General features: G+C 36.8%; 2 protein-coding genes and 1 pseudogene across 6 annotated transcripts in view; 2 read left to right on the forward strand and 1 right to left on the reverse strand.

Annotated features, from left to right (window-relative positions):
* The window catches only part of Nbn (nibrin), a 39,039-nt gene extending 21,467 nt beyond the window's left edge, over positions 1–17,572 (reverse strand). The window contains exons 1-7 of one of the 5 annotated variants that reach the window (XM_076835861.2): positions 17,522–17,572; positions 12,997–13,130; positions 10,983–11,131; positions 10,393–10,552; positions 7,861–7,964; positions 2,759–2,876; positions 2,027–2,220 (exon numbers count right to left, since the gene is read on the reverse strand). In XM_076835861.2, coding sequence (XP_076691976.1) covers positions 2,027–2,220; positions 2,759–2,876; positions 7,861–7,964; positions 10,393–10,552; positions 10,983–11,056 — 650 coding nt within the window. In that variant the 5' untranslated portion in view covers positions 11,057–11,131; positions 12,997–13,130; positions 17,522–17,572. Of the gene's footprint in view, positions 1–2,026; positions 2,221–2,758; positions 2,877–7,860; positions 7,965–10,392; positions 10,553–10,982; positions 11,132–12,996; positions 13,131–16,152; positions 16,321–17,521 lie in introns of those variants that run through there. The other 4 variants (XM_076835856.2, XM_076835857.1, XM_076835859.1 and 1 more) reach the window with 4 other exon arrangements.
* Positions 5,558–6,310, forward strand: LOC143382288 (protein BTG3 pseudogene; annotated as a pseudogene).
* Positions 17,573–21,640: 4,068 nt separating the features above from the next.
* Positions 21,641–22,437, forward strand: part of Decr1 (2,4-dienoyl-CoA reductase 1) — a 38,061-nt gene continuing 37,264 nt past the window's right edge. Inside the window, exon 1 of the mRNA XM_076836346.1 lies at positions 21,641–22,014. Within this exon, the coding sequence (XP_076692461.1) occupies positions 21,946–22,014 (69 nt within the window). The 5' untranslated portion in view covers positions 21,641–21,945. The remainder of the gene's footprint in view (positions 22,015–22,437) is intronic.

Here is a 22,437-nt window from a genome sequence, read left to right on the forward strand (position 1 = left end):
CCCCCCACCCCCACCCCCCGCATTATAAGATTAGCATCCACCTATCAGAGAAAATTAGAAATATTTCTAAAAGGAAATCTTGGGTCTATGGTAATGGCTAAGTGGCAGAGTGCTTGTCTAGCATGTGTAAAATTCCCGACAGGAATTTTACATTCCTGGGTTTGACCCTCAGTTCCATGTAAAAAAAATAAACAAATAAAACAAAATAATAATAAAAAAAAAGAATCTGTACCAGTACCAATAGGGAAGGTACAAAAAATGATAACAGTGTTTAAAATTTTTAAAATCTGGAAACAAGGTTTCAAAACCAGATAACAAATCTGGGGGCTGAATAAATGAACTAATATATGCACAAAGTGAAACATATTCTACAATGGAAACAAATAATTTACAACATGTATCACAATACTTACAACATAACATTGAAATGAGAGAAAAAAAAACAAAGATTACATGTAGCACAATAACCATTTTATAAAGTTAAATACAAGAGACACATACAAATCCATATTAGGAATACATTAAAAAAAAACTATAAAACTACACAAAAGCAAGCAGGTAAATTGAGTGTGGTGGTATATGCCTGTAATCCTAGTAATTGAGGATGCTAAGGCTGGAGGATTGCAAGTCTGAAGGCAGCTTAGCAATTAGCAAGACTTTCTCAAAATAAAAAAAACTAGGCCAGAACCCTAATAACACGCACACATACACCCACTCCCAAAAAGTACAAGCAGATAAATGAAGATCCCAGGATTCAGAATGATCAAAGATCTAGCATGTATTATAGGTGGCAGATTTTAAAATATTTATTACAGTATTAAAAGTAACTAATTATATAATTATTAAATCAAAAGATTTTATACTGTGTGTGATTTGATGATGACAATGTATCATTTATAATTCATCCAATTTTGTGCAAGCCTAGGAAATAGATGAGGGAAGGAGATGATTAAAAAAAAATAACTAAAGTAGTTACAGGCAGAGTTCCCAAATTTCATCTAAGGTTCTGGAAAAATACAGTACATTTTTGTTGTAGTAGTAGATTGGTATAACTTTGTTACAAAATCTACTTTTACAGTAGTTAATACATCTTCAATAAGTAAAATACTTACAGGACAGATGACTAAATTTTAACTTTTTATTTAGAAAAAAGCCAATTCCCATAATCAGAAGGACTTCTGGGAAAGGAAACATGGGTCTTTTGGAGAAAGCTGGCTGTGGACTTTTCATTTTGGGACTCAACTACTTTTTGCTGGTGAAAAGAAACTTAATCAACAGACTGCCAAGTCTGGTATTTCTATTAGTTTTTGGCTTCAACAATGCTAATATTATGATTAATAAAGAGTTTAAGGAAGTCAGGTGTGGTAGTGTACACTTGTAATTCCACTTCATTGGGAGGCTGAGGCCAGCGTATCAAAAATCTAAGGCTAGCCTGGGCAACTTAGTGAGATCCTGTCTCAAAATAAAAAATAAACAGGGTTGGAGATGTGGCCGAATAGTGGAGTTAGGTTCAGTTCTCAATACCACAAAAGAAAAAAAAAGTGTATGGAAACAAACATTTGATTGTAGCTCTTTTATATTCTCCTTCCCCACTATAAACACCATTCTAAGGTATGTGACATTTTCCACCTACTTACCCATAAGAACTCATATAAGATGGATAGAAATTTTATATGCATTTTAATTGGTAATAAACATCAAGGGGCAAATACATTTCAACTCCAATTTCAGAAAAAAAATCACTTTCTGAATGTTCACTTTGTAACTTAATATTACTTTATTAATTTAAAGAGAAGTTTCTACAAATTCTATAGTAAAAAAGGTAAACAATCTTGAGATCAAGTTGTTATGTACACAGATATTCTATTTCTAGCATATCAAGTCACAATCAGTTCTCATGTATATTACAGGTTACATCCTTTATAATAATTCTTCTATCTGTTAAAATGAAGTACAAAAAGGAAAATTACATATAAAATCTCCTCCCTGCATTTTTTCTCTTAACTAATTAAGAATAATTCTGTACCTTTGGAGCATATCCATAATTGAATGGACCCATTTTTTCTGAGAATCAGGAATTAAGATCTGTGTATTCGTTATTCCTATATCAACAACACAAATTCCAGGAGTTGAAAAGAAATTATCTTCTTCTTCATTTTCTTCTGTTATCAACCTAGCTTCTCCACCTCCAAAAATGACTGCTGAACTTAATTTCTTATGCTAAAAATGAAAAGAAACATTTAAAAAACTAATGTAACATTCGTATTTCATTTTTTAAAGTACATTCTTAATATGTAAGAATTTGATTGGAGATGTGAAGTAGAATTTGTTCTACTTGCTGAATAGGCAACTTGAGGTTCCACATTGGGAAAATCCTTGGTTCAGTAGGTGTCTCTACAGCCCTCTTAATAATTCCCTTGCCTGCACTTCATCACATTTACCACACAGTCTAACTTACCTGCATAATTCTCTACAACATAAACTCTTGGAATCTCCATTTTGGTATACAGAAGACATTCCATTGATGTATACCAACAGATATAAGTTTTCTATCCTCTCCAGTTTATCTATATAAGCTTAACTGATAATAAGAAATACTGTAATCATACACAGGATTACCTGGTAGGTTCTGGTGCCTGGGTAGTTTTTTATTGTACTTCACAAAGCTACACAAAGCTCCCAAATGAAATGTTATTAATAACTATCTGAAAAGTATTAATGAGCACTATTCTGTAATGTTTTCTTTGGGAAACGTTACCTGTTTGGCATTTAGAAATATAAATGTTTTTCCTTTGAAGATTTGTTTTCTCTCCTGTCGTTCTGATAGATCAATATTTTTACTTCCAATAGTTGGTTCATCAATAGGTGGGTAAAAACTGTAAAAATAATTAAAGAATACTTTATATACCATTCTGTATGTTTACTATTAAATTAGTAAATGATGTGACTATTTGATAGTAGAAAGACTCAATTTCATTAATACTATCTTAGTATTTAATAAAACAATTAAGAGTTCTATCTGGCACAAAATGACAAAACTCATCTAAATCCCTTTTTTAAAAATATGGTGACAGGTGCCACATATTATAGCAGAATTGTCTTTATTTTCTCAAAATAAAAATAATCCAAGGTAGATAATCATAACAAGATATAAATTAAATATATATGATCCAAACAGATTACATGAATTACAAAAGGTTGAAAGTTTTGTGGCAGATCTCCTCCTATCCAAGTTCTACAAGGAAAACAAAGAAGGCACATAACAGTAGTTTGTTGCAAAAGTGAGAAACAATGACCTTGAGAAATTATGCTTTTTATAACTAGTTATAAGCAAGCCTGCTTTTTGCCCCAAGAGGGAGACATTATTTCATTTCTCAAGGTTTCTCACTATAAACATAACTGAGAAGTGGACTGTGTAAAGGGATGTCAGGGATGTATATTCTTGGCATATCTAACAAGTTGTGGATGAATGCAAGAGACCCATGGAAAATGGGTTCACAGTGTTAACCCATTGATGTCCTAATAGTATCATCCAAAAACAATACTTTTTTGAAATAAGGTAATATATTAAGCACTCCATAATATGAGAGACTCCGTAAAAAATTAAAAGCAAGTCCTTTTCTAAAGAGTAATGTCCATATGTTCAGACATATAGAATATTTTAATAAATGTCCCTTGTTAGAATATTAAAGTTAAATACTCCTTTTAAACAGAATCTTTTAAATTAAAATGACTTCACCTACACTAGCATTGCGAGTATGGTTTTTGAAATGAATTATCACAAATCATGTTAGGTACATGAAACTGCAACTGCTTTTTGATGATAGTGCAAAGATATAGATATAGCTGAACTAAACAGGACTGCACTTTTTCTAGGGTAAAAATATATTTTGCCTCCTAACTTAAATATAGGATTAGTAAACATGCTTTTGCAAAACTAAAGAAGAGTTATTCATGTAATCAAAAGAGTCACTCAGGGGCTGGGGTTGTGGCTCAGTGGTAGCATGTGTGAGGCACTGGGTTCAATCCTTAGCACCACACAGAAGTAGATAAATAAATATAATAAAATAAAATAAAGGTATTATTATTACAACTAAAAATATAAAAAAAGTCATGTAAGTTTATTTCCTATAAACTTTGTTATCATTTCTACCACTAGTTTCCTATTACTAATTAATGCTTGTAAATAAAATATTTTTTTCTACCAGTAACTGAGTACTGAGAAATTTTCAACAAATATATCAAAATAGATCCAGATAGGTGTAGAAATCTATTAAGGCAAATGATAGGCATTTTAAAATATTAAGAACCTGATCATCAATGGTCATCATCAAATATGGGCTAATATAATAGACTTTCCTGGTTAACAGTGAATTAGGCATTATTCAATCTTATAGTACCTAAAAACTCTGCACTGAGTGAAATGCCTTATAATAATTAGTAATAGTTTACATTTATCTAGAAAAACATTTTAATTATTTTTTAAAAAATATTTTTAGTAGTAGATAGACACATTACCTTTACTTTACTTATTTATTTTTATGTGGTGCTGAAGATTGAACCCACTGATGCACACATGCTAGGCAAGAGCTCTACCACTGAGCTATAACCCCAGCCTAACATTTTAATTTTAAAACCTACTCAAATATTAAAAACTGTCCTGAAGAAATACGATGAGATTACAGACATTTTGTAGTCATGTAGAGCCAGAAACTGTGCTGAATCTATTAGTCAAAGGCAGATCCAGATTAAACAGACCAGAAAATCTGAGAAGATAGAGGAATCAATGACTTAATTCTTTTTTTTTTTTTTTTGTATCAAGGTTGAACCCAGGGATGCTTAAGCACCGAGCCACATCCCCAGTCTTTTTTTTATATTTTATTTAGAGATAGGGTCTTGCTGAGTTGCTTAAGGCCTAGCTAAATTGCTGAGGCTGGCTTTGAACTTACAATTCTCCAGCCTCAGCCTCCTGAGCTACTGGGATTATGGGCAGGCATAGTGGCTCCATAACTAATTCTGAAAACTCCAAGACCACAAATGCATCCACCAGTAGTGAAAACTTACAAGATGCTCTACCCTCAAGTAATCTAAAATTACCAATGGCTTATTATTTACAGGATTTATGGACTACCTAGAAGGTTCATGAATAAGTTTCTGGGGAAAATATGATTCTGTTAAATACTAAGCAAGCTAGTAATATGTAAGTGAAGTTTACTAAGGAGAGCCCATTCTCATAAGGGTCTAGGAATCAAGAAACGTTAAGAATGTTCTATTTCAAAATTTGAGAATCTTTCCCCACAGTCCAGAAGTTACATTATTTGCCAGGTTATATTAAAAACCCTCCCAAATGAAAATTATAAAGAAGGTGAAGCTCGCCAGCCTGCTGGCCCGCCAGCCAGTCCCCGACGCGGGAGCCGCACACTCCGCTCCGGACAAGGCTCCCAGCGCTCCCTGTTGCCCAGAGAAAGCCACTGAGCGGGCGCCCTCGGTTCCGGCCGGACATGGTCACGGCTGCTAAATCTGCAGCCCCAGAGAAGCCGCACGGCGGCGGGGAAAAATGAAGAATGAAATTGTTGCCGTTGTCTTCTTTTCACAAAGCTAGTTTGAAAACATAAGTTGAAAAAACAAGGCAGTTGAGAGATCTGCTGAGAAATTGACTCTAATACTTCAAGAAAAATATAAAAATCACTGGTATCCAGAAAAACCATCAAAAGGACAGGCTTACAGATGCATTCGTGTCAATAAGTTTCAGAGTTGACTCTGATGTCCTAAAAGCCTGTGAGAACAGCTGCATCTTATACAGTGACCTGGGTTTGCCAAAGGAGCTCACTCTCTGGGTGGACCCATGTGAGGTGTGCTATCGGAATGGAGAGAAAAACAATGAATTCATTGTTGCAAGCTTTGAAAATGAGGATGAGAACAAGGATGAGATCTCCAAGAAAGTTACCAGGGCCCTTGATAAAGTTACATCTGATTATCACTCGGGATCCTCCTCTTCAGATGAAGACACAAGTAAGTGGAAGTGGAAGTGAAACCCAATTCTGTGACTGCAGCCCGGATCCCTGTGTACCAGATTTCAGAACTGATATTCCACCTCTCCCAGTGGCACCCTTTGCCTAGGAAAAAACCAGGAATGTACAGAGGGAATGGCCTTTAGAGTCACTATCTTCCTCCTGTTCCACTTGGTTATCCAAATCAGGGAAGGAAAAATAAACCATATCGCCCAATTCCAGTGACATGGATACCTCCTCCTGGAATGCATTGTGACCAGAATCACTGGATTAATCCTCATATGTTAGCACCTCACTAGCTCCTTTTGATTCTGAGTGTCATGTTGAGAGTAAGAAGAATATATCTTACTACACATTAAAAGTTCAAAGTTCATACTCAGTAGTGAAGTTAGATGGGCCAAAACCATCAAACTTATTTTTATAGAGAAGTTATTGAGAATAATCTTTCTTAAAAAATAAATAATATATATATATATATATATATATATATATATATATACACACACACACACACACACACACACACACACACACTTTAGATATATTGATATAGTTTGAGAAACTTTATTATAAAGCTAGTCAAGTGCCTGAGTTTTTAATATTGGACTTGAGTATTTACATATTGTGCACCAACTCTGTTGTATACAAAACACTGTAGGAGTGGACGATTTGTTCTAGCACCTTTAAGCATTTACTTTATGGAGAGTATGTAAGTTATTTATATACAAGGAAATCTATTTTATGTCATTCTTTAGAAAAATTGCGTGAAATCATGTAGTTGCAAATAAAAAGTAGTTTGAGGCAAAAAATAAATGAAGAAAGAAAGAAGGTGAAAAATCTGATTGGGGCGACTAAGACAAGCAGACATCTATTATTAATAGGGATATAAATAGTACCTAAAAACTCTGCATTGGGCAAACGGCTTACAATAAGTAGTGATTTAACTTGAAAAACACTTTAATTTTTAAAACTTGCTCAAATATTAGAATTGTCCTATAGAGATATGACAAGCTAATAGATAATCTATTGTGCCATATAGACTGTAATCTACTGACATGCATTTTTAAGTAAAGAAGTTCTTGTGCTAGTAAATTGACTAACTATACAATTCGAAAAATAAAAAGCCTAATATCTTTGTTCTCGAGGACAATATATATTACTTCTACGCATCACTAACATAATATAGAGGGAACAGATCTTCTAGACTGATGGTTCACAAACTTGACACAGCATCAAACTAATAATAAAATAAAGCTTTTATGAATCTTCCCATATATTGTTTCAATTAGCAACATGAACCATTTTTTTAAACAAGGTGACATTCTCAGACTTTAAATACTGTATACTCTTACTCTTACTAATACTTTTAAGAACTCAGCTGGATAATTATAAGTCTCATTTTTGAAATGAGATAACTGAAGCTCACAAGAAACAAGCTCTATGCTCAAGGCCATAGCTCTGCTACTATTTTTGTTCTGTGCTACATGGCTCCTGAAGAAGGTTGCTGCATCATGCATTTTCAGGGGTTCCTCTTGCATGATGGAACATATGCTCTTCTGACCAAATCTCAAGGCCATTTATTCTCCTTTCATTTTTTTCTTTAAGTAATTAGTATTTATTTAATGTTTGTTTTATGAACATAAGAAACAATCTACAAGGAATTTGTGAAATCCTTTCTTTATAAGCTAACAACAACAACAACAAAAACTGCCATTAGCAATACTGTATTATAACATCAACTATTACATACTAAAATAGTCATTAAACAGAGTATTAGTCTAAATAAAATCAGTGCCATCTATTTTATATGTCCTATCTTGTTATATTATATTTGAAATACATAATGTACCTTTCAATTTGTGGAGGCTGTTTCTTGGACTGAACTGCTTTCAGAAATTCAGTAAAATATTCTGGCTTTACAATTGGACGTCCACAGATGAGTGCACATATTGTCTAAAATGAAGAAAATATACATAAATATATATGATCATACATCAACTTTTTTAAAAAAATAAAATGTTTTAAGTTATAAACTAGAAAGAGACTGTTCTATATTGTTTTTCCTTTAGAGTCCTAAATTTATAAAGGAAGCACAATTTATAAAATGTATTTGGTCATTGCTTAGTTTTAGAATACAAGTTATTATAAAATCAACCATTCACAAATTTAATTTAATAACTGCTTTTGAGGGGGTGGTGGTGGGACATGGAACAAAATATCAATCAATTTAAAACATATTCCAATTTTAAAAACATTAAAATGTGAAAAGCATATTGTAGACCTAAAAAAATGCATCTGCTGCAGAGGAGACTATTAAGAAATAAATAAGCCTCAAATCAGATACAGTCACAAACTCTGAAAAGATTTGAAACTATTACTATGAGCAATGGAAATGAAAATGCAGAAGACTGGGCATAAATCTATGAAATAATACAGCAAGAGTTTATAAGGATGTTTTTAATAACAAAGGGTCTGGTCTAAACAGGGACGAGCAGATATAGGGCACATCTCAAGAACAGAATTTGAGATACTAACCTCCAATATGAATGAAATAAATAACTTATAGCATGAAGTAGTAATGTGCAATTCAATACTGGATTGAGTAAACCATAACACATGTGACTCCTGGAAAATTATTTAATTGTTCCATATCTCAATTTGTACTTCTAGGTTCTCTTTTGGTTCTAACATTCTATAATTTTAACAATATAAGTTAATTTGCATTTTGGAAATATTTTCAAAAAACAATACAATGACCATGTTTTCTTTTTTGGCATATGATTAATCAGAAATATGGAAAAAGATAAAAAATATTGAAAAAAGTCTGCAAACCACGTTAATGTCTAATAGAGAAAGATTCACTATTCAGTTCTGTAATGGAGTCAGTACAGTTTCTCAAGACAATCTAACTGCCTTTGATCTTGCTTTACACCTACCACACAAATATATGATTGTTTACTCCATTTCCTTAAGTACCTTACTATCTTAATGGGGATTTCCTGGAGTCCATACTCAAATATTCCAATCACAGTAACAGTATATTCCTACTATAAATTAATAGACATTCTGATTTATGAATCTACCATCTGTGGGTTTATTTGTATAAATTAGTACTACGGAGGCTATTCATGTGCTGAATATATGAATCAATTTCATAAACTTGCAACAATGAAAAATTCTTGATGAGAGGTATCCTTAATCAAGGTACAAGTTTAACTTGAGGTTTGTTCTAAGCTGCAAGCCTATGACACTTCTTTAGAGTAATGCTTATATTTAATTGTATTAATTATATTGAACATTAAAATATTTTTATAAACTTGCAACAATGAAAAATTCTTGATGAGAGGTATCCTTAATCAAGGTACAAGTTTAACTTGAGGTTTGTTCTAAGCTGCAAGCCTATGACACTTCTTTAGAGTAATGCTTATATTTAATTGTATTAATTATATTGAACATTAAAATATTTTTGAATCATCTCTATATAGATATTAACCTAAAACAATCCCACATATCTATAGTTAACCTGTTTAAAAGGAGACGAATCACCTCCCAATGTCATTCTTCAATTAGATTTGGATATAAACAAATCTGAGGAAGATGCAAAATCTGAAAACATACCAAAATATATTACTGTTTAACATATAATCAGCATCTTCTAAAGGTACACATCTACATATCTTTAGGTTGTGAAGATTTATTAATGTTAAACTACATAAAAACTTAAAAAGTCTTTGTGATTAGGGCCTTAAATCAAATAAATACTAAAATACTAAGAGAGCTTCAAATCACAAAATGATATCAGAAACTGGAGGAAGACAACTTCACAGAAGAGATATGCATGCTAATTTTGAAAACGAGCCTCTTTGCTTTTAGAGAGCACAAATTACGAACTCCATTAAACTTCATGGTGAAAGGATAACACAAATCCTTTTGAAAATGCTAAATCAAAATCTGAAATCTAATTTTATGTGCTTCTGCTTGTCTCAGATAATAAACAGGTTATCCAAAGAGCCATGTGAACCTAAATAAATCCAGGAAATGGAAATATACAAATCTATGACTAAGAGATCTGATAGTTTCAAAGCAAATCTTTTTAAAAGTCTGTGTATAGGTACAGGCTGGATGTGGTGGCGCAAGCCTATAATCCCAGCAGTTTGGGAGGTTAAGGCAGGAGAATCACAAGTTCAAAGCCAACCTTAGCAACTTAAGCAAGGCTCTAAGCAACTTAGCAAGACTCCTTCTGAAAAAAAAAAAAAAAAGGGTAAGTAATGTGGCTCAGGGATAAAGTCATTCTGGGTTCAATCCCTGGTACTGAGAAAAAAACCAAAAAGCTTAGTGGGTGAGTAAGCTTAGGTTTATAGAACTTAATTTTGACACCTACTTTAATGGTAACTTTAACTGATATCATAACAAGGTGAGTACATTCTTCTGTCCAGTTGTTTACAGTAAGTCCTCCAAGTTGCAATATAGCTTGATTTAAAGCAGTTTTCCCAGAGACATCTAAACAAGAAGAGCATGCAACCAAAGGCTCATATTCTACTCTGTAAGTGAAAATAAGTTATAAAAAGTTCTATTATTATAGTTATAGACATGGCAATTTTTAGAAATTTAAACCTTTAAGCTCACATCACATTTTTATGTATCATTAAACTTTATAACCTATGAAATTATCATTTCCTAAGTCTTGAGTTCCAGTAAAGATAAAATGATCAAAGTTAACATTACACTTTCACCTATGTCAAGCAACTGAACTCCCATTATGGTTCTCAGAGCCTGCACAAACTGCCATTCACTTTTATCACTACCTATGATTGACAAATGTATAACCACAAGGGTTCACTACTGTGCTGGGAATTCAATTATATTGATATACTGTTTTCAATTCATTATCCATAAATATTCTTATCTTTTAGAACTAGTTTGATATAAAATAAAACTGTTTATTTTAATGTCAAATTTAAAACTTCTCACCTGAATTTACTTTCAAATACTCCAAAGGTAACCCTATCTCCTGTCTTCAAAGTTTGAGAAAGGCCATTCTGCATTTTTTCCTCATTAACAAAGGTACCATACTTAGAATTATCTTTTATTGTTAATGTAGGGATTTCATTTATTTGACTCTGAAAAAAAAATCAACAAATAATTTATAGTCTTTTACCACTCAGAAATTCAATTTTCAAGAAAAGGATTTCAAAAGATGAATAACTTTTTGAACAAGCAAAAGCTAAGTAGACAATATAATTTAAAGTTGCCTTCAGGAATGATCATTGAAGTGGCAATTAATAATTTCTTAAGAAAATTTTTTAAACCCAGATTACTGCTTTTATAACAAAATTGGCTTTTTTAAAAAAAAATCAGTGCAATTATATTAATAATCCTAAGTTATAGGATTTTCCTGACTCTGATTTCACACATTTTAGAAGTTTTTGTTTGGGGACAGTTTGTTTCACATATATGTCAGTTTCATTTCCAAAAAATTCTTTTTTCCTTTTTAAATGATCAAAATCACATTGTAAAAACTGGTCCAATAAGAATAAAGAGTTAAAAGCTAGAGTTTCTAGCTTTTAACTAGAAACTTTTAACTAGTAATAATTTACTTTTTCTGTAGGAATTTCAATAATGTTTCTCTATACCTAAAAGAACAGACACAAAACCAAAATATCACAAAATGAACCCAGTTTTTGCTATATGTGGTCACTGCTCAAAATAATGGATTGACTTTTTTAGTACCACAAACATTATTGTGAGCACAGGTATTTATATACATTTCTCTTTTCATATATTTGTATCCATGGTTGTGATTAAATAAATCACAAGCGATTTGTGTTATTAAAATAAATCATCAAGGGGCTGGGGTTGTGGCTCAGTGGTACAGGCTTACCTAGCATGTATGAAACATTGGGTTTGATCCTCAGCACCATATAAAAATAAATAAAATAAAGGTATTGTGTCCATCTACAACTAAAAATATTTAAAATAATTAAATAAATAAATCACCAAAGCTATTCAAAGGAGCTGTATGACATACTTGAAAATTATCTTCCTTTGTACAATAAAATGACTTTTACTGTGAAATTTTGTTTTATAAGGGAAATGCTTGTGTCCATAGGGAGAGTCATGAAGGTCCAATCATTCACTGTTCTATTCCTAGACTTGGTATGATGACCGATACACTTTACCCACTCAATAAATGTGCTGTAATTTGGATCTGGAGTGCCTCCCAAAGATCCATGTGTTCAAGGCTCAGTTGTCAGCCTATGGTTTCACTGGGAGGTGGTGGGATCTTTAAAGATGAGCCTAATGAAAGGAAGCATGTCCCTGAAGAGGACGTTGGAACCTTGGCCCTTGATCTTTGTGCTTCCAGGCTGCCATGGAAGTGAGTAGTTACCTCCACCAAGAACTCCTACCATAATGTACTATGAGGTAATGGGTCCATGGCAATATGGAAAAGCAACCATGGATTCAAACTATGAGCCAAAATAAAACTTCTTCTCTTTAGATTTCATCACAGTAATAAAAAGCTAACATGAAATACAAACATGCTCTACTTTCTCTGAGTTTCTAAATCACTAAGAGTAAGTTACTAACACAGAAACTTCAAACACAAATATCACTGGTACCACTGCCAACCATAAGGTTTTTGTTTTTTTTTTGTAGTATTTCTAATTAAATGCAATGTTAGCCAAGTGGTCTGCCACAAGGCAATACCCCCAAACCCAAATTATAAGTACTTAATTTTGTTAATATTAAGATAAAAATCCAGGGGCTGGGGTGTGGCTCAGTGGTAAAGCGCTTCCCTAGTACACATGAGGCGCAGGGTTCAGTTCTCAGCACTTCATATAAATAAATAAAAGTCCATCAACAACTTAAAAAAATCCAGTTCTATGAAAACAAAAGGTCCAATGAACTTTCCTATGCACCAAGATAATCTGTAATGATTTCAGTTGCCTTACTTCAAACTAGTGAAATAAAATTAGTAACATACCAGATTGGTTAGAGAAAAGTTAGCTGTTAACACAGCATGATTTCGACTGATTGACTGATCCTCTTCAATTAAAATGGCACAGTTTTTCCTTCCAACAATGTACTCAGTACCAGTCAAAAGTCTGTATGGTTCTCCTAAGCAAAAAAAAGAAAAAAAAAAAAAAGTGAATTGAAGACACGTGTAAATACACATACATACATATACGTGTGTATGGAAAATGTGATGTCAAATATTTAAATAAAACCTTTGATGTTTAAATGTTAATCAACTTTGTTTATATCAAACTTGTGTTTTCTAATAAAGCCCCATAAAGGACAAAAAATAATTCCTAAATAGATGAAAGGCTATATCATTTGTCTAAAGGGAAAACAATATTGAAAGAAGTAAATGTTCCCCCTAATTAACTTATAGATTTAATGTATTACCAAGAAATCATAATATTGTGTTTGGAACTCAATTACATAGATTCAAAAATTCATTAGGAAAGTATGTTTAAAAGTAGCCAAGAAAAATTTGAATAGTATTACAGGAACTTGCCCTATCAGATGGCAAAGTATGCCATAAAGCCATAGTAATTAAAAGGTATGAAAGTTACAGTACAGCTATACAACTCCTGGTGATGTCAGCATGCAAGACATACCTGCATACCCATGTTCACTGTGGCACTGTTCACAATAGCCAAGATAGGGAATCAGCCTAGGTGCCCATCAACAAATGGATAAAAAGAAAATACAGTATATATACAAAATGAAATTCATTCAGCCATAAAAGAATGAAATGTTATTTGCAGGAAAATGGATAGAAATGGAGGTTATCAGCCAGACACAGAAAGATTAAGTACTACATGTTTTCTCTGATATGTAGAAACTGGGCGGGGCGGGGAGAGAAAGAAGGAAAGAAAGAAAAGACCTGAAAATAGAAAATGGACTGTCAAGAAAGGAGAAGAAAATTGGAGGGTATTAAAGAAGGTTGACAAAGCATCACATGTGTAGCCAGGTGTGGGGTACACCTGTAATCCCAGCAACTCAGGATGTTGAGGCAGAAGGATCACAAGTTTGAGGCCCACCTGGGCAACTTAGTGAATTAAAAATTAAATTAAATTAAAAAAAGAAGAAGATAGTAAAAAGGGTTGGGAATGTAGCTCAGTGGTAAAGTGAGTTCTCTTCCCAGTACCATTAAAAAAAAAAAAAAAAAAAAAAAAAGATAATGCACATATGGAAATGCCACAGTGAAACCCATTAATTTGTACAATTAATAAAACTAAATGATTAGAAAAAGGCTTCAAACATAAACAGGTACATAAAAGGTCTGAAATGGATTAGGAGTAAATAATATACATCAAGGCAATAAATTCTGGATGGGATTCAAGTGCAGATTTGGGGGAATTCTGTTTTTATGTTAAACATAGCATCAATAGGAAATGATTACTAGTTTTAAAAACACATTGTAAATCACACATTGTTGGAGTAACAGTATGTTGGGGATTTGTGAAATTGAGCCTGGGAGCAGGGGATTCCATTACCACAATTGTAGGATGATTAGAGCAGTTATATTAGACAAGTTGGAAAGGAGCCCAGGAAAGCCCTGAACTCCATTCTGGAAAGTAGTCTGGACTACATGGCCTGTTAATCAGATTCTTAACCTGGATAGTTTCAAGGAAAAACCTTTGTTGTTTACCACACAACACAAACTGGATTAGGGGACTGATCTATAGCTTGCATCAGATTATGATAATAGTTCATGACACTCTATTACAACCTAACCTGAGTATCAATCAGACTGCCTGTCAACTGATCAGACCATGGTTACGTATCAGGCAAATGTTGAGGTGGAACCAATCAAGCTGTTTTGTATGGCTTCCTTTCCTGTCTACAAACGTTGCCTGGCCAAGAGGCTGAAGGAAACGCTCTGAACATCTACTCGTTTAAGGTTATGCTTGATTCACAAATCCTTATTTCTTCAAACTCTGCTCAACTTAATTTGTTCCAAGTTTCTTTCTTTCAGCAGTGCTAGGGTCTGGCATAGGCTAGGAAAGCATCCTATCACTTTGAGACAATGCCTCCCTGCACTGCCCAGACTGAATTCAAACTTGTCAATCTTCCTGCCTTGGCCTCCAAGTAGGTGGGATTACATGGATGCACCACAGGCCCTGGCGGTCTCTAAGTTTTTCTTATAACACACCTACAGGAGACCTGAGAACCAGTCAGATTTCTTTTGTATTTTAAAATATTTATTTTTTTAGGTGTAGTGGGACACAACGTCTTTTATTTATTTTTATGTGGTGCTGAGGATCGAACCCAGGGCCGCCTCCTACGTGCTGGGCAAGTGTTCTACCGCTGAGCTACAACCCCAGTCCTCCAGTCAGGTTTCTTTAAATGAACATAATCCTAACTTGTCCACAAACACAAAATTTGTGGACAAATCGCAGTACTCCACGCCACAGGGATGCCCTCTTCTATGTATTTTTGTTCTAGTTATCTTCACATTCCCAGACATTATCAATTTAGCCTCTTCATTGATTTTTTTTTTTCCAATCACAATGTAAACTTTCTGAGGACAAGACCCAATTATAGGTACTTGCTTAACTTTCTATCAACGAATAACAACACACAGGAGGCAACCAGTAACTTATGAGGAAAAATTTCTACTGCTGGAAGTTCAGGAAAGGGGTTGGGGAATCAACTTTTCCCACTGTACAGCTATTTTGGGGGAAAGGTCTGAAACAAATCTGAAAGCATGCTTTCCTGTGTGCCACGTGGTTCTTCAAAAAAGAAAAAAAAAGAAACGCTTTGCCCCCGACAGATCGCTTCCTTGTCATCCTGTGGTCTGGCTTTGTTAACTTCCTGGTGATCTCTTCCTAAAAGCCTACGACCAGGTGTCCCAAAAGGAAGGCGTCCGGGGCTCGCTCCGTCACGGCGCGTGAGCAGGTGCTGGTTCCCGTCTGGTGTGGACTGAGTCGCCGCACCGTCCCGGAAGAAAACGCGGCGTCCTCACGCAAACTTCCGACTTTCGCATCCCGCTTTCACAGAATCCCAGGGCTGGCACAGAGGCCGCGCCGGAAGGCAGTGAGAGCGGACCGGAAGCGTCGCTCCGCACACTCCACGCAGCAGCTGCTCCCGGGAAAGCCGGGTCTCTGTCTTTCCCTTCCACCCTTACCTCGGGCCGGGCCCGCGGCGGGAAATAGCTTCCACATGGGTCCGGCTCCTCAGGACTGGAGCTGACCACCGGCCGCCTCGCAGCGGATAGCCGATGTGCACGCGATCACAGCAAGGGCAATGCGCGGGAACACTAGGACGTGCGCGCTCCCGGCAGTCGCGCAAGCCCTGTTGGAAACCGAGGGATGGGGCGGGAATGCTATTGAGCGCTAGGGCGCCACCTGGTGGTAAGGAGCAACGCAGTATGAACTGAAAGGTGTTGCATTAAGAGAATGAAAGCCGGGTTTCATTTTAAGGTGTTCATAAAATATAAGATTTTTTTTTTTCTGATTGTGAAAGGAAATAATTTTTAAAATTAACCCTAAAACAGTGTGATGAAATCTTCTGAGCAAATACGTAACTGATCGATTATGTAGTTCCTTGCATTTGCAATGTCTTAAATTTCGGGTGTTACTTAGATCAATAATGATGAAGGTAAGGATTTTACCTGAAAGGCAACTCATTACATTAAATATTTTTTCAAGTTTAAATCAACTTCTCTATTTCATCAGGTTCCACTTTCATCTAATCCCATTCTAAGTATTGAACAGACTACATTTCCAACTGTTCTTTTACTGGCCCAGCATTCCCCAAGAGGATACCATTCACCTCTTGCACATTGCCAAATAAACATCTGAGATCACACTTTTGATTATGTAATTTCTGGTTGACAAAAGAGGATTCTAACAGAAAATAAAAACATGCCACTTTAAAAGCTTAGCTTACCAGTCTCTGTTACCAACATAGATGCAAAAATCCTAATACAAGATTAGTAAATTGAATCAAGTGGTATTATAAAAAGAATTTTATATAGGTGGGCTATATTCCAGAAACAGAAGGGTGGATTAACACTGGAGGGAAAAAAATGAGCCTAATTCACCAGTATAAATTCTTTAAAAAGGAGAAAAATTTCTGCATCATTTTAGTAGATGCAGAAAAAGCATTTGATAAAATTCAATACTCATTCATGACAAAAAGGAATAGAAGGATCATTCTTGACCTGATAAAAGACATCTACAAAAAATTACAGCTTACATTATACTTAAGATAAATTATTGATCATTTTCCCTTGACATCAGGAATGAAATAAGAATCTATCTGTTCTGTTCTTATTTCCTTTTTCTTGCTACTCGGAATTGAACTCAGGATTTTTTTGAAAAGTGCGCAGTAACACTTGTCATACAGTTCAGCCTAAATTCACTTGGTAATTGGGATAACTGTCTGTGGTAGCTAATTGATTTGATCCAAAGGAAAAATAAACTTCCCCTACCTTAATGATAGGAGATAGGTTTGCTGTTTGGAGTCAGAACAGTCAAATATTAGGTTCCTACCTTCAAGGTCTTCCTTGAGAATTCTTCCATGTGGATTATATTTCAAAGGGATGGCTTTCATGTCCTTGAGAAAGACATTGCTGGGTTGTAAAGCTAGCAAGAGGTTGTGGTAGAACTTTTAGGAGGTGGGGACTAGTGAGAGGAAGTTAGGTCATTGGGAGCATGCCTTGAAAGGGATATGGGGATTCTGGAATTTTCCTTTCTCTCTTTTTTACTTCCTGGATGCTATGAGGTAAATAGGCCTCCTCAATCATGTGCTTCCTCTATGATATACCATGCCACTACAGGCCCAAAGGAACACGGCCAAGTGACCATGATCTGAAACCAAACCAAGCCTTTGCCCCTTATAAGTTGTTTATCTTGGGTGTTTTGTCACAGTGATTGAAAGCTGAATAATACAACCTGTCATTGTAAATACTTTATCTTTGAAATGTATATAAAATCTTTCTTTAAAAAGGCTAAGTAAGCCTCTTGCTAGCTTTTTGTCAATGCCTTGGTAAAAGCATTATTGCCTCTTAATTACTCAGTACTATTTAAAATATTTGTTAAGAGAGTTTTTACAAACCTGATATACAGTACCCAAAATCAGTTTACAAAAATGTATTTGGGCAAAGTCACAACTTTTCTGGCCCACTCTTCCCCTGGGAAGGTTCCCTTCCTTATTTTTTTCCCCATGAGATAGTATATTTTCTTGGTAATGATCTTGTTAAATTTGCTTAATAGGTACATCCTGTTATTCCATAATAAAAGAAACATTATTATAATAATGATGTCAGAGGTTCTCCTGTAGTTTTTGATTAACAATGGTTCACTCTTTATGTGCATAATAGTGTTTACTGGTTGTTGATGTGCTGGGCTCTGTTCTAAGTATTTTAAGTACATTATCTCATCTATACCCAGCTACAACTTTGTGAATTCTTAATATCTGCATTTCACAGATAAGGAACTCAGGTGTATACCTGTTAAAACATTACACATCTAGCGAGACATATAACCCACTTTGAACCTCAGCAGTTGACCAAGTCTACACTCGACCTGAGAGCAAGGGTGTTAGAGCCAGACAGAGTTGGGCTCAGATTCCATCGATTCCATAAGTTGAAAAATTTACCTAACTGCTCTCTACCTCAGTTTCCCAAATGTTGATAATAATAGTGTACACTTAATGAATGCTTATGAGGATTAGTGAAATACATTTATAGGATGTTGAACAGTCTGACATCCAAAACAGTGTTGAGAAATATTAGCTTCTATGAGTAATAAAACCTTTCCTCAGGGGCTGCCTGCCGCAGTCTGGCTGGGCACAAAATAACCAAGCCGCCACACAGCCTTGTAGGTTCAAAACAGGAACTCCTTTATTCTCCGCACTCCCCTGCGAACGCCAGGTACGTGGCCTTCTCCCGGGACACACCACACACCAACGGAAGTCCCTCCTCCGGAAATCCTTCCTCCTGCACTTCCCCAACCAGTGGGAACTCTCCGGGGATCCTGGGAGAACTAAAGTAGCAGGCCCAAGGCAGACAGCAGGGGTCTAATATACAATGGAATACACAGCTTAACAAAACCATTATCATCTCAGTGGCTTGCTGGTGTCATTCTGACTTGGCTATGGCTCTCAGCAGCTGCCAAGGTGCCTGGTTCTTCTGATGAAGCTAAGGTCACATTGGGGGGAGGCCTTCATTTCATTTGGCGATTGACACCATGCCTCACAGTCAGCACCATGGCCTCGGTCTCTGAGCTGGCCTGCATCTACTCTGTTCTCATCCTGCATAACAACAAGGTGACTGTCATGGAGGATAAAACAATGTCCTCATTAAAGCAGCTGGTGTAAATGTTGAACATTTTTGGCCTGGTTTGTTTGCAAAGGCCCAGGCCAATGTCAATATTAGCAACTTAGGGGCTGGTGGGCCTACTCCAGCAACTGATGCAGCACCAGCAGGACGTCCTACTCCCTCCATCAGGCTGCTCCAGCTGAGAAGAAAGTGGCAGCAAAGAATGAAGAATCTGCTGAAGACATGAGCTTGATCTTTTTGACTAAATTCTTGTAACATGTTCAATAAAAAGCTGAACTTTGCTGATAAAAAAAAATAAAAACAAAAAAACCCCAAACCCAAGCACTGACATTAGTTAGATCCCATGGCTCCTAGGACAGAATTTGTTGCTTCTGGAATGGCATTTCTCTTTCATGTCTCTAATCTATTCCTTACTAGCTCCTGTTATGCTCGAATTCGGGAACCCCAAAGACCACCAGAGACCCAAGATCAATGTAAGCAGCAAAGAGGTTTTATTGTGAGCTAGCTCGGTCCTCCGCGCGCACACACAGCAACTGGTGACGCTGAGAGGCCCGGAGCCCAGGGTTTGCAGCAGTTTTATACATTTTTTGGAGAGGGCAGGGACTTCACATACATCATAGCATCCCTTAGCAAATCATCACACACCGCGGGAAAATCAAATAACAACTCTAAAACATGATTAGCACATTCACTGGCGGGAACAAGTTGGGTCGGGGTGACTGGTCAGTACAAAAGGGGTATTCGTTTGAACTGATTGGTTTGAGCCAAGAGGGGTGTACATGCTGAACTACATGGTTTCCCAACTTGTTATCAACCACCATAAACCACTGGCATCCCAGGTATTTCCCTGTTTCATGATGATTGGTGGCTGCTAGGGGGCTGCTATGGATCCCCACCTAGCCTGACTGAGTCAGGGACACCTGGCGCAGCAGATCTCTCCTGTTATTTGTAGATAAACAACTCAGCAGGGTGGGAATGTGCTTAGGAGTGCTCTGTGGGTCTTTCCAAGGACTAAGGTCATGTCCCTTCCTTGGACAGGCTTTGCTTTGAGATAGAGGCTGGTTTTTCACTCCTATGGCTGCTACAAGTTTTTCTCTAAGTTATTTTTATGGTCCATGTTTAGGAAATGGCAATAGTATCAGTACTTAGTCGTTGGATAAATGTTTGTTGAAGGGTCACTATTGTGCTGAATCTGGGAGATAAAAGAATGGTAAATTAAAGCTCCCCCCTTCTGAAAATCCCCCAAATTTAATTAGTAATACCCTGCTATCTACTGGAAGCCTTACCAATAACATAAACAGTCAATTAGCACAAACTTTGTATGATTATGTTAAAGTCAACAAAAAACACAAGAGATCACTTTTTATGCAATATGAACTGCAGATCAACTAAAAGATGGTGACATCCAAGCTCACAGAAATAGCAAAAGGAAGTGGCTATAAAATTATCAAAGTAATGTAATATGTACTACAGTTAATTTTATGCAGCTGTGATTTCAAACTGAATCTTTACTGGTTTTTCATTTCTATTGACTTCAAATGGCACCGTGTATGGTCCATGTTTGCACGCCTATTTTAACAAAATTTAACTTTAAAAATAGAATTGTGAGAGGGGTGGGAGGGGAAGGGAGGGGGCAGGAGGTAATTAAAGACGGTTGAATGTGATGATCATTATTATCCAAAGTACATGTATGAGGACACGAATTTGTTTGAGTATACTATGTATACAACCAGAGAAATAAAAAATTGAGCTCTATATATGTAATAAAGAGTTGTAATACATTCTACTGTTTTATATAAATAAAAAATATATAAATAAAAATAGATTCGTGCATATTTTATGATAGTACGTGATAAAAAGGACTTAGCTACGTGTATTTTATGCATTCATGATATATGTAACTTTACATTTTTTCAGTATTTCTATGCTCCATAGTTTGCGAACCTCCCCCCCCCCCCCCCCCCCCCCCCCGATATGTTCCAAGTCTCAAAAATAGGGAAAAAAATTTGCGGGGAGGCGAGTAAACGAATTTGTGCAGTTCAAACCCCTGTTCTTCCAGGGTTGACCTTTGCATTTTTAGTTGTGTACCAGTTCCTTTGGTCCCGGAGGTCCAAGTACGGCTGCATTTCGGCGGTAGGCGGCGGTGTGTCCTGCAAGGTTGCAGCCGCTTCTCCCGAAAAGGAAGCCTTGTTTTAAATCTGAGATACTATTCTGCTGCTACTATGTGAGTCAGCGCGACCTCGACAACGAACTTAAACGTCCCCTTAAGGAATAGACTTAAATTACCGAGAAGGGTGTTGGCACTGGGTGGGCAACGGGGGTGTGTCGCGCGTTGGTGCAATTTTGCAAACCCTCGTACGGCGCCGGGGTCCGTCCACCCACAACAGCGCCGCCGAAACCGCTATTCCCGCTCGACAAAACGCTCTGGGTCCAGGCGGCGGGGAGAAAGTGTCCAGGAGGCCCCGAGGTCGTGTCCTCGGCCGAACAGGGCTGGCTGGCCCGCAGTCGGGGACTGCGCCTCAGGGACCGGAGCCTCAGGGACCGCGGGCCTCCGCCCCGGCCCAGCCCCCGGAACTTAGTTTCCCGGCCCGCCCCGGAGCCCCGCAGTCTTCCGGCCGGAGTTCTTCAGGTGACATGGCTTTTCCGGGCCGTGTGTTCTTTGCTCGGGCGTCCCAGCTGCCCTGTGGCCTCGGCCCCCGGCGGGTAAGGCGGCGCCGGAGGGGCTGAGGGTCCGGCTGCTCCCTGCGAGCGCCCTGCTGGAGGCTGCCTCGGAGGAGGCGGCCGGGACGCGCGGAGCCAGGATAAGGGCGCAGGGAGGCACGCGGAAAGAGGACGTGCAGGTGCCAGGGCTGGAGCATAGTGAGGGACCGGGCGGTGGTCACAGTCCCCTTTCAGATAAGAAGGCTGTTGAGCATAGGTGGATAGGGAGGCACGTGGTTTTCAAGTTTTCACAATTCCTACAAGTTTCAAACTTGTGTGTAAATAGGTAGAAAGAGGCAGGGAAGGGCACATTCCACCTTGAGTGAGAGAGGGTCGTGATAGGAATGGTTCCCAGAGGGAGCATTGATGCTGTCATTATCGGAACTCTTCACTACCCCCTCCCCTCAGTCCGAAAATGAACCCAGG

This window comes from Callospermophilus lateralis, chromosome 16 (assembly GCF_048772815.1).
Source record: "Callospermophilus lateralis isolate mCalLat2 chromosome 16, mCalLat2.hap1, whole genome shotgun sequence".
NCBI classification, from domain to species: Eukaryota; Metazoa; Chordata; class Mammalia; order Rodentia; family Sciuridae; genus Callospermophilus; species Callospermophilus lateralis.